Source organism: Papio anubis, chromosome 14 (genome assembly GCF_008728515.1).
Source record: "Papio anubis isolate 15944 chromosome 14, Panubis1.0, whole genome shotgun sequence".
Taxonomy (NCBI): domain Eukaryota; kingdom Metazoa; phylum Chordata; class Mammalia; order Primates; family Cercopithecidae; genus Papio; species Papio anubis.
The window spans coordinates 19,887,036-19,900,378 of NC_044989.1; the positions used below are offsets into that span (position 1 = coordinate 19,887,036).

Genomic DNA, 13,343 nt, shown 5'->3' on the forward strand with positions numbered 1-13,343 from the left:
AAACCCCATCTCTACTAAAAATACAAAAATCAGCTGGGTGGGTGTGGTGGTGCACACCTGTAGTCTCAGCTACTCGGGAGGCTGAAGCAGAAGAATCACTTGAAGCCGAGAGGCAGAGGTTGCAGTGAGCCGAGATCGTGCCACTGCACTCCAGCCTAGGCGACACTGTGAGATTCTGTCTCAAAAAAAAAAAAAAAAAAAAAAAAAAGAGGTTCTTGGCCAGGGATAGTGGTTCATGCCTGTAATCCCAGCACTTTGGGAGGCCAAAGTAAAAAGATCACTTGGGGCCAGAAGTTCAAGACCAACCTGACCAACACGGCAAGACTCCATCTCTAAAAATTAAAGAAATAAATTAAAAAGGTTCTAGGTAATCTTTTTGTATATTCTCAATTCTTAACACTAAAGAGTTGTGTTATCCCTTGATACAGATTAAGGCCTCAAGGTTTAGATAAGTTCACAAAGTTTGTAAATAATAAGGTAAACTTTAAATCCACACCTGAACTTAAGTTTGCCTTTAGACAACACTGCCTCCTCAAGTTCATGTGGAAACAGGCTAAAAGTTTTATCCTATGAAGTATGCAATTGTAGATTCTAAATACTAATCAAAGGATGGAATGAATACCATCAGAGGAGTCAGTGGCTCCAGAATAGCACCCATGTGTTAAAAATGTTTTCCTTATGTCAGAATAAACCTGAATGGGCAATCAATCTTAAGTTATAACTGAGGTACAGAGGGGTATTTTATCTAGAGAAAAACACAAGACCAGGTTTATTTCATACAATGTTATTCACACATTTTTCATTTTCTAATTTATACATAATATACAAAGAAGTGAAGTTAACATTATTTCATATGAACCAATAAGAGCCAGGACTTAGACAAACTGGTCCAGAAACAATCCCTATCAAAAGGAGACACTCAAGAGTAAAGCCTAGGTAGTTTCTGCCCAATTGTTTCTTTATTCTGAAATGTGATTTTCAGATTTTAACAAAATTTCATGCGAACTTACTAAAAGGTAAAAATTGGGGTGGGCACCCAAAATGGCGGACTGTAAAATTTCTACAAGAAAGGTATTTTTGTAGAGCAGGCCTGAAAGTACTGGGAAGATTGGGTTGTCAGCACTGGGACACATGGGAATATCAGGACCCCAAGGAGAGGGTTTAGTTTCTCAATGTAGTATCTCTACTTGTCATTTTCTAAAATTGCAGATAATGCCTGTGCCAACAGAGGGCAAGGATGAAGGAAGACTAAGAATTCAACTGTACAAAGACAGGAAAACCACTACCAATCTCCAACATGACAGCTATGATCCTGAAACCATGGGCTGATACTGAGAACAAAAGTTCGACATGGGCTGAAATACTCTGAGGTTGGTAATGTAGGAAAAAGTGAGTGAGTGGCTTTGTGTGGGTTTAAAAAAAATGAAACACACACAAGGCGTTGCTGCAGTGACTGGGACAGGCTGATGACCCAGTGTGACCATGAGAAGGAACGGAGACAAGTGTTTGGATTTAATGGCCTCACCAAGGAATGTTGGGTTAGAAAACTAAAATAACTAAACACCAAACATGAAAAAGTATGCCTGGCATCCCCAAACTTTATGCCATTATTTTTAGGTTCATAATATGAATAACTAAGTGATAAAACCTTTAGATTCCATATTGTGCTCAGAAGATTGCTTTTCTTCTGCAGATCTCTAGTAAAAAAGATTTCTTCCATATTCAGCTGACAGAGATAGCATGTTCATTTTAGTTTTCAGCACTAAACATAACTGGGTCAACATAAATGTTTATACAAAATACTGACTTCAACAAAATACAAAGCACTTTCTTTATCTTTCAGAAACTGAATATACACAGCAAGTTTTTTTCCAAAATATTTTCATAGGCAAAGGATTAAAAACGATTTTAATTATACACATATGGTCACAATTTTGCCTTAAAAAGATTGTTGGGAAATGTACATAAGGCCGCTTGTAAATGTACATCGTGTTACTGTTATGTCTTATGTCCAGAGAAAAAAATGTTATCATACAGATTTGCTCTTACTTGGGAGTAGGCTATTCAAAAATACAGTACTCTTCTGTACAAAGAAAAAAGTCACATCACATTTAATAAGATGAAAAAAGCATTGGCCTCCATGGTAACCAAATATCTCAGTCCAATACTTTCTATTATGCACAATACCCTGACTTCAATTGAAAGTGATCCAAATTCTAGCATGTCCATATTAACAGTCAACAACTATGTTATAAAACAAAATGATCTCACAATAATAAAAAGAAAGCTGGTTCATACTCTGAAACCATATAAAGATAAAAAATTTTTAAAAAATCACTCTCGATTTGGAGAAATAAATTTACATTATACAACACTATATTGCCAGGTCAAAGAGGGCAGGGACGTAAATGTACACTAAAATGCAAATGTATCCCAAAGAGATAAAACAAATTCCATTTACAGCATGAAGGTTTACAAATGTACACCTGTACAACCAAGGAAAGCATCACTACTAAATTAGCAAGGCTTTTATAATAAACATTGAAACAAGATTTCCTTTCAAAGTGTAAACTTACATCTATTACTACACACACAATGCATATATTTATAGAAAGCAAAAACAGCTATCTGAATATGTAATCATGCTTAAATGCTGAGCTATCAAATTCACTTTTCAGTGGCCCCTTTTCATCTCTATCTGGTTCCTACTTTCTGCCTCTATGAAAAAGCAAAATAAAGCTCAACACTTCCTCAACAAGTCTGTAATTCTATAAGCAAAACAAAATACAAATTTCCACTCTTTCTCATTGCAAACCAAACTGAAAAGTTAATAAGTGACTTAACTTTTCATTTAGTGCACTAAATTGGAAATGTCACCATGATTTTGTATTTCTTAACTCTTACAACAATTACATATGTAAGTATATACAATATTTCTGTACATTGCCAGAGACATTTTAGGGCAGTAATTGTATTAAAACCACATCTACTGTAAATAATGTTAAGTTCTTTTCATCTCAAACCACTTTATTCTTGTCTTACTTGCTCGTTATTTGCATGATAGTTTGTGAATTATCAAAATACAACTTAACTTTTTAAAATATTAATAATATTTATGCAGTTGATTGTTAATCTGTTATAAAAGGTTTCACGCAAAGGAAAAAAATAAGGACTATAATTCTATATACATCTCTATAAACCTGTTGTGCTATGGGGTTGTAGACCTACCAGACTGTGAGCCAGTTTATTAAAAGAATACTGTACTTTTTCCTTTAAAAACTATTTTTGTGACTTTACAAGGTAAAAATTTACAAAATATGTGACAGCTTTTTATTTTTGATACAGTTACATCATATACAGGCATTCTGTGCTTTGCCAGCAATCCAATCTGATAGGTCTCCACTCAGGGCTGAATATAATTTATAATTCATCCCCCACCCCCCAAATATACACAAGAACCTTAAAAAATTTACAAATGGATGAATAAAGTCAATAAATAGTTTTGCTTTAAAAAAAAAATTGAAGATTCATAGTTGAGTTGTGTTTTGATAATTCACACACAAAAAAATTCTTTTCACATGGTTAAATTATCTTCTTTCTCGTGCTCCTGTAATTTACAGCATTCCATTTGGTGGTCCTCCAATAGGTCCTAGGTCCGGGCTATTCTTCAAATAATACTTTTCCAACTTGGCCAATATATGCTTCCCGTATGTGTATTTGCGCAAAGTAGTAATGTGAGGTCGAATCTGAAAAACAAATAATCTGCTTAGAAAATGTAAGTCATTTTAGTTTCTGATTTCTTAAAAAAGCACCCCCAATTTTGGGTAATTTAGAGGAATAATTGCAATTAAAAAAAATTTAAGTCCAAAGAAAGCCACTTTTTGCAAAAGCAGCTGTGATCCGCTCAATCCCTCCAAACATCTGTTCTCAAAATTGTTCAATGAATAAAACACTACATCTAACTATGTCACATGGAAACAGGCAGAGGCCCCAAATATAGCAAGTTACCCCGTAATTCCACAACCAGGAATTTATTCTACCAAAACAATTACAAAGAGACTTTTGTAAAAGCACTACTGATAACAATTAAACAATTAGGGACAATCCAAATATAATAAATATGATACCAGTCAAATAAATAATGTAGCTGTTAAAAATAAGATTGCAATTTTTTATATTCATTAGTTTACAGCAGAAACACTGAATTAAAAGATAAGTAGACACTTAGAGGCCAGTACTTTGGGAGGGTAAGGTGGGAGGATCACCTAAGCCCAGGACTTTGAGACCAAACTGGGCAACACAGTGAGACCCCATCTCTACAAAATATAAACAGAACTATGAGCGTGCATGCCTGTAGTCTCAGTTACTAAGGAGACTAAAGTGGGAGGATGGCTTGAGCCAGGAGGCTGAGGCTAGAGTCAGCCGAGATCACACCACTGTACTCCAGCCTGTGCAACAGAGACCCTGTCTTGAAAGAACAGAAGAAAAAGAAAGGAAAACTTACATCAAGTTGAAGAATGAATTTTAAAAATCAGAAGGCCAAAACACTTTTATAGATGGAAGGAATCCTAAGATATCATTTTTCTCTCTATATGAGGAGAGGATCAAAGGGGTTATGAAATTCGCTCCATGTTTTGTAAATGAATACATTAAGATCAAGAGTATTCAAAATAAGTGTTTCTTTCAGTGTTCTTTATAACAATGTTTTCCTGCTGCAATTACTAATTTCTTAAAAAATTACTAGATTCTAGGAGGAGGATACAGAGAGGAAACAGCTTAAAGGGAAACAATTATGAGTTAGTGCTACCCCCCACAACATAAACACAAAATTCTACTTGCACTGGCATGAACACAGACCACCGTAGCCTCAACCTCCAGGACTCAGGCCATCCTTCCATCTCAGCGGCCTGAGTAGCTGGGACCACACGCATGTTTATCATTATACTCAGTTAATTTTTCAATTTTTTGTAGAGATGGGGGTCTGTTGCCCAGACTGGTCTTGAACTCCTGGGCTCAAGCGATCTCTCACCACAGGCTCCCAAGTAGCTAGGACTAAAGGCTTGCACTATGATGCTTGTCTAACTTTTTTTTTTTTTTTTTTTTTTTAAGAGGCAGGATCTTGCCACGTTGCTCAGGCTGGTCTCGAATTCCTAGACTCAAGTGATCTTGTCACCTCAGCCTCCCAATCTGCTGGAATTACAGGCAAAAGCCACCATGACTGGCGTGATAACCTTAAGAATAAAAATGGAAACCATACCAATATATCTGCCAAAGGATATCCATCAATTTTAATTTTTTCCTCCAGTTACAAAATACAGGAGGAAATGAAAGCCCAAGGAGGTTAAATGTGTAGCCTAAACATAAAGACAAAGAAAGTTATCTGAGTGTTATATCCGGTTATTACCTTGTGCATGATTATCTTTCTTTGAGCAGGTTCAGCCATATCAATCATCTTTTGAACCACATAATTGGCATACTGGTCCTTCATCATGGTGTATAAGGCACTGTGAGGACCATCATTCTGGCAGCAAACCTCGTCAATCAGTAAAGCTCTCTCAGCACGGGAGGCATGAGTAACACACTTTTCTACTACATTGCTAAAAATTAAAGCAGATAAACAAAGCTTTGTTATTTTTTTCTTTACAGCAAAATTTCCTTGACTTTTGAAAGAATTTTCTCCAATGCACGATAAAACGGAAGTCAGGATGGGATTCTCTTATGATTACTTTTATTTTATTTTGTTTTTTTTTTTGAGACAGGGTCTTGTTCTGTCACCCAGGCTGGAGTGCAGTGATGCTATCACCGCTCACTGCAGCCTTGACCTCCCTTGCTCAAGTGATTCTCCCACCTCAGTTTCCCTCACAGCTGAGACTACAGGCATGTGCCACCATGCCTGGATAATTTTTTGTAGAGAAAGGATTTCCTTCTATGTTGCCCAGGATGATCTCAAATTCCTGGGCTCAAGCGATCCTCCTGCCTCTATCTCCCAAAGTGCTGGCTGGGATTTACATGTGTGAGACACTGCACCCGGCCAACTACTTTTATAATAGAAATTGGTATCACGGAACGACCTACATAATTTTGACATCCACAAGTTTAATTATGGGTCTCTTAAAATTGTACTTCAAAAAAAGGAAACCAGATCATTAAAGCTGTGAGGTTTTCAAGAACATGTACTAAATAAATCTGCATTTCCGGTGTTGGGAAAAATTATTTTCCAAATACAGATTTCAAAAATGAACATACATGGGCAAAACAAATTTGTTACTTTTTTTTTTTTAAATAAAAGCAATGTTCTATAGATGCATTTTAGTGACACCAAAAAAAAAAAAAAAAAAGACTATAGTTTAATGCTACGCTCTACATGTATTTCTGTGATAACTAATAAAAGTCAATGAATTGAAAGAATTGACCCCTGAAATTACAACGTATCCCAATACCTGGCAAATTTGTGTTGACTCAGGGCTAAAACCTTTCCTCTGATTTCGGAAACAATTTTGCTCTTGTCTTCAGGTCGACCGTGTTCCAGTACATGCTGAATAACATAATTGCCATACTGATCCTAAGACAGATATTTAAAAATTACTTTCCCCAAGTCATTCCTTAAGAATGATTATTCTTTAAAGACATGTTAACCATTTCGTCTAAAAATCCAGTAGTATAGTTAGGAGAATACAACTGGCTTTTGTCTCACTCTTTCTATAGTGTGTTTAATAACAAACTATATTTCTTTTAAAAATTAAAACAAGTTCCAAAAATATATAAACATTTCAAATTATTAGGTAATGTATACCTGTACCAACTGCTCTGTATGTTGGTGGAGTTCTTCTAAGATAGGTAAGGTCTGTTCTGCAGTGCAATGTTCTAGGATGCGCTGAATTACCCTACAGCCGTAAGGATGAGTTGAAAGCACAAATACCTGAGGACAATTAGAAGAATTAAAATTTGTATTCTCTGACATTTTTGCACAGTTCTATGAAGCAGACTGTTTTTTTTCTTTTTGACACCTCAAAGTAATGTAAAATAGAAGGGTGATGAACTCATATTTAATATGACTACCACCATGTTAGCAAAGACTGGAGAGTGGGGACAGGGAGCACCCCATTTAGGAGCTGAAGATATTTTGATCAAAAGGAATCTAATCAGAACTTTACCTGAACCTGAGTTTATGTAACAATGGGAATGAATGGGTGGAAAGAGAAAGGGTAGTTTAGCATTAAGAAATATTAATTACTAGGGTATTAGTTACAAATTGCTATATGTTTTCTGTCTTATTATACAGTCTTAAGTCTTTCTCCAAACCTCCTTCCCTTCTCTGAGTAAACCTGATAACACTGTTGGGTATAAATAAAAAATAATTCTAACAGTGATTACTTTTACTTCTTGAAGTAATGTGATTAAACTCTTATTTCTGTTTTGTAGCTTCAGAAAAATGAAGCTATCTACTGACTATGAAAGAGGAAGACATTAACGTACATTTACTGTTTTGTATCCTATTTTTGTATACAAGTGCTGGGTATTATCTAGTGACTTAAGAAAAATGTGTTGATACTCAAAATTTTAAAATAATGCCCTGCTAACAAATTATAAGCCAAAACTCAAACATACTTGTCCCTTGAAAGCATCAATGATGAACTGCAGTGACTGTGGCTGAACACATTCGATACATTTTTGTACAACATGGTTTCCATTCTGATCTTTCACACATTTGAGCACATGACCATCCAGCTCCTTTACCATTTCACTCTGCAAAAGACAGGATGTTATTTAAATAATTACCTAAAACGAGAAAATACTAGTATATTTTATCTCAGTATTAAAAAAAATATTAAAAATAGTATATTTATCTCAGTATTAAAAATACTGAGATGGGAACAAAAATATATTTAAACATTATTTCCTGTTTGTCATGAGTTTAAATATTTTTCTCTTGCAGTATAATTAGCAGAAACCATTGAAAAGTGAAAATTACTAAAATATACTGCAGGATTACAATGTAAATGATCTACGTTGAAACAACGTAGTGATGCTGAATTTGCTGTATTTAAACTGTCTTCACCGTGTAAATCATCTGTTAGTATTTATCGGTGGTAACTAACATGACTAATCCAGAATTCTACACTTTTGCCTTACTTAGTACCACCTCCACCACCAAAGCAATTATTTTTAATGGCTGAGTGAGTTTATCAAATACATAGAAAAGGGTAAGAAGTTGATGACTACTTATGGGCTATGTGATTTTTACATAGTACCTCAATAATTCCCTAAGGGAAGAATTAATGTCAGACTTCTTTGTTCTTTTATAAAATGCTGTTATAATAAAGTGCTTAGGGGCAGGTGAGGTGGCTCACACCTGTAATCCCAGCATTTTGGGAGCCTGAGGCTGGTGCATCACCTGAGCTCAGGAGTCTGAGACCAGTTGTGCGACATGGTCCCGGCCACTACCAAAAATACAAAAAACTAGCTAGGTGTGGTGGCGCATGACTGTGGTCCCAGCTACTTGGGCGGCTGAGGTGGGAATTCCTTGAGCCTGGGAGGCAGACGTTGCAGTGAGTTGAGACTGTGCCACTGCACTCCAACCTAGATGACACAGTGTGACTCCGTCCCAAAAACAAAACAAAAAAACTGTAAAACTTCATATAGCTTTTAATATTGATAAAATAATCTGTGTGCCTTATTAGAGCAATAAAAAATAGTACTGTGGAGAAATGGAGTACACATACTCAGTCTAAAGGTATTCACATTTAAAATATCTTTCACCCACAGGACTTTCAACTACATTTTGAAGCAACTGCGGTGAATCCTGTTAAGTCAAGCTATAATACAGATGTTTAATTACGAACTAAAATCACTGGGTGTGATAGCTCATGCCTGTAATTCCAGTCCTTTGGGAGGCTGAGGTGGGTGGATCACTTGAGGCCAGGAGTTCAAGACCAGCCTCGCCTTCATGGCGAAACCCCATCTCTATTAAAAAAATACAAAAATTAGTCAGGTGTGGTGGCTCACGCCTGTGGTCCCAGCTACTCGGGAGGCTGAGGCACGAGAATCAATTGAACCCAGGAGGCAGAAGTTCCAGTGAGCCAAGGTCGTGCCACTGTAATCCAGCCTGGGTGATAGAGTGAGAGACTGCCTCAAAACAAAACAAAACAAAAAAGCCTAAAATGGACTAAATTACAAAATAAAACATGCTTAAGAATCCAAAGGCTGGCGAGGTGGCTCACGCCTGTAATCCCAGCACTTTGGGAGGCCAAGGTGGGTGGATCACAAGGTCAGGAGTTCAAGACTAGGCTGGGCCAACATGGTGAAACCTCCTCTCTACTAAAAATACAAAAATTAGCTGGGTGTGGTGGCGCGTGTCTGTAATACCAGCTACTTGGGAGGCTGAGGCAAGAGAATCGCTTGAACCTGGGAGGTGGAGGTTGTAGCGAGCCAAGATTGCGCCACTGTACTCCAGCCTGGGAGACAGAGCGAGACTCCATCTCAAGGGGAAAGACAAAAAAAAGGAATCCAAATACTGTTATTCATTAACTGTATCAACAAAGACTTACTCCTAATGCTTTTATTTTTAAATATCAGACATTTAAAAAATATCTATGCCAATTAGAAACTTGTGGCAGAAGTTTCTAAGCTTTTAAATAATTAAATGTGTTTATATTTCTCCATTGTCACATACCTTAAAATTACTGTAAAACTCAGAATTTCCTTTGGAGGAATAACAGTATTTTCTCACAGATTTTAATGCAGTGATGAATATATACACATATATAGCCATCCATCCATATATTACTATTTATTGAAATTTACTTTTATTGTATGAGTCAAAGACAATCTCTTTCCAAACTTAAACTACCATTATCTTTTAAGAAATAATTATTTCCTTCAGTCTTATGCTTTCATTGTAATAAATAAAGCATATAGTCAGAAAACTGTACTGATTTGGGGCTATAAATTTCTTATTAAAAGTCTGTTTAATCTTATACAATAACCCCACTAATTAGTGTTGCTTCACAGTGTATTTTAAAAATCTGGTGGATCAGCATTTATCTTCATCCCCTACTCTCAATATTCTTGTCTATTTCAAATGATTTAAAGCATTATTTTGATCAATAATTCCTTTATTAATGTAAAATATTTAGACTTTCCATCCAATAACACAGAATATTTCTCATTTAATTTATGTGTTCTCGTTTTTCTCAAAAAATTATACCTTTTTAAAGAGAATTCTTAAGTTACTTTTTTGCTGGGCTATATATTTACTTAAAAAAATTTTCATATATATAAATAAAACTGACATATAGTAATGCTATTGGTTTCAAAAATTTTCTTATAGAAACATTAGACACCATCAAAATATACACTGGAAAATAGTAACATGCATTCTCACATTGCAGAAAATCAAGTAAGCAAGTAGTAATAAAAACACTCATCATTTAACATTCTGCTTGCCACATAGGTGCTAAAATATCTTCATTTAGAAATTATCTACTTTGTGACTTCTAATTAGTAGTGTGCTATTTAGGACACAGTAACAATATTTTAGTCTAGTTGTGGAAATATTTAAGTCATTTTACTTCAAGATTATTGTAAGATTAAAAATGTAATAATTTAAAAATTGAATAAAATAATACAAAAATTTTGTCTTAACTTACAATTACCTGCTGGTCAGAAGAAATAGATTCTAATGCTTTCTGAATAACGCGGCAGCCATACATCTGCAAGGCTAAGGGTAGAACATGACCACGAATACGAGTAGCCAGGGCTAGTTTTTGATCCAGACTCCCAAACTGACAGAAAAGATATAACATTAATAACAAGTGATCTTAATATTGCTTTGTTGAACTTGAGTAAGGCAGTGTTTGCAGTCTATTCAATCTATTAGTAATTATGCAGGGCAGGGGCTTTAAGGTAGAAGCTAATTAAGATAGACCAGGAGATGTTTGCAATAATAATTTTATTACTTTTTTGGGTTAAGTCTTACTACAATTTCCTTATTACTAATATGTTAACTACCTTTTAAAGTAACACTTTTAAAGTGAACATTTTTACAAAATCCTTCATCTTTAATATATAACTTTCTTAGCCACATATTGACCACCAAAACTCTCACCCAGATAATCATCAAACTACATTCTGATATGATTGAGGAAAAAAACTTTTAAGTCAAGCTACAACACAGATGTTTATAGATTTAAAAATTGGCTAAACTGTAAAATAACACATATCTATAAATCTAAAGACTGTAGTGTTATTCATTAACTACTTCATCAAAGAGTGACTACCAATGCTTTATATTTTCAAATATGAATTGGGATTAAAAGGAAATTTTCATTTAAAGTGGTTCATGTTAACATTTTTTTGTGACAAACTATGTCATTTGAACCATTTCTAGCTAGGTGATTCAGTAGCATTAATTATATTCACATTGTTGTGCAACCACCATCACTATCTGTTTCCAAATCTTTTCCGTGGCCTCAAACACAAATGCTGTATCCATTAAACGGTAACTTTCTAAACCCTTCTTCCTCTAGGCCCAGTAAGCCCTAATCTTCTTTATGCCACTATTAGTTATTCCAGACATTTCATACTGGTAGATCAGTATCAATGTTTGTCTTTTTGTGTGTGGCTTATTTCATTTAAGTTAGTATATTCAAGGTCCATCCATGCTGTAGTATGTATCAGAACATCATTCCTTTTTATGGCGGAATAATATTCTACAATGTACACATATACCACTTGTATTTATCTATCTGTTGATGGACGCTTGGGCTGTTTCCGTCTTTTGGCTATTGTGAATAATGATGCAATGTATACTGGTGTTCAAGTTCCTGTTTTCAATTCATTCTGGTATACCCCTAGGAGTACAATTGCTGGGTTGTATGGTAATTCAATATTTAATTTTGAGAAACTGCCAAAGTGTTTTCCATAGCAGCTACACCATTTTACATTTCCACCAGCAATTTATGAGGGCTCTAATTTCTCCATATCCTCATCCACATTTGTTATTTTCTGATTTTATGTTTTTTGATTACAGCCATCTTAGTAGGTATAAAGTGCTATCTCATTGTGAGACTGATCTGCATTTCCCTGATTAGTAAGGATGTTGAGTGTCTTTTCATGGCCTATTTGGCCTTTTGTATTATTTTACATAGAGAAATGTCTGCGCAAGTCTTTTGTCCATTTGTCATTTGGGTTGTCTTTTTGTTGTTGACTTTTAGGAGTTCATTATATATTCTGGATAAAATGTTTATCAGATATATAATTTGTAAATACCTTATCCCTGGCTTATTATCTTTTTTATATGAAAATGATTTTAACCAACTTTCAGAGCTTTTCTTAATATCAAGTATACAACAGCTGGATGGGTGGATATACAAATATGCATGAATCCTTACCTCAAAAAACTTCTGTATAACATAGTTGCCAAAAACATCAGTCATTAATTGATAGGCTGCTTGCAGAATTTCATTAAATACCATCTGTCGCTCAGCTGGAGTAGCTCTCTCTAACTTTTGCTGTATGAATCTACATGGGGAAAAATTTTAATATGACAATATGTTTTTTAACTCTTACTTGAGTATTATACCCTACCCTTCCACATATATGCACTGCAAGTTATTTCCAGAAATATTAACATACTTTATATAGTGGACAGCTAACTTACAGCAAAAAGGACAAAAGTTATATAGCATTTCTTTGTAACACTTTATCTACTAGAGTGACAAAAAACTTGGATTTTTATCTTTCCTAGGTTAGTTTGGTTACATTATAATCAATAAGAAAATTACATACATTTTGCTGTTTATTCATTCATTTTTTGTAATATACCAATGTATTACTAAACATCTAACTTTTAGAACATAATAAATGAAACTCTTAGAAGTAAAATTCTTCCAACATGAATGAATTCCTAACCAAGATAGCCATTCTGGGTGATACAAGGCTCATTTGTTACTCTGAAGGAACTGCCAACTAGTCATGCGTTGCTTAACGACATTTCAGTTGACAATGAGCCACATATACAATGGTGGTCCCATAAGATTATAATGGAGATAAATTCCTATTGGGTAGGAACTGTCATAACATCATAGTACAATACATTACTCAGGTGTTCATGATGACATAACCCTACTGCACTGTCAGTTTATAAAATCATAGTATGGCTGGGTGCAAGTGGCTTACCCATGTTATCTCAGCACTCTGGGAGGCCGAGGTGGCCGGATCACCTGAGGTCAGGAGTTCGAGACCAGCCTGGCCAACATGGTGAAACCCTGTCTCTACCAAAAATATAAAAATTAGTCTGGCATGGTGGCAGATGCCTGTAAGCCCAACTACTCAGGAGGTTG

General features: G+C 35.2%; 1 protein-coding gene across 17 annotated transcripts in view; it reads right to left on the reverse strand.

The window, feature by feature from the left end:
- Positions 1-750: 750 nt before the first annotated feature.
- Positions 751-13,343, reverse strand: part of PUM2 (pumilio RNA binding family member 2) — a 105,456-nt gene continuing 92,863 nt past the window's right edge. For 7 of the 17 annotated variants that reach the window (XM_031654954.1, XM_031654947.1, XM_031654953.1 and 4 more), the window contains 7 exons: positions 12,393-12,522; positions 10,656-10,784; positions 7,609-7,746; positions 6,794-6,919; positions 6,441-6,562; positions 5,405-5,597; positions 751-3,746 (listed from right to left, as the gene is read on the reverse strand). In XM_031654954.1, coding sequence (XP_031510814.1) covers positions 3,615-3,746; positions 5,405-5,597; positions 6,441-6,562; positions 6,794-6,919; positions 7,609-7,746; positions 10,656-10,784; positions 12,393-12,522 — 970 coding nt within the window. In that variant the 3' untranslated portion in view covers positions 751-3,614. Of the gene's footprint in view, positions 3,747-5,404; positions 5,598-6,440; positions 6,563-6,793; positions 6,920-7,608; positions 7,747-10,649; positions 10,785-12,392; positions 12,523-13,343 lie in introns of all 17 variants that reach the window. The other 10 variants (XM_031654943.1, XM_031654951.1, XM_031654942.1 and 7 more) reach the window with 4 other exon arrangements.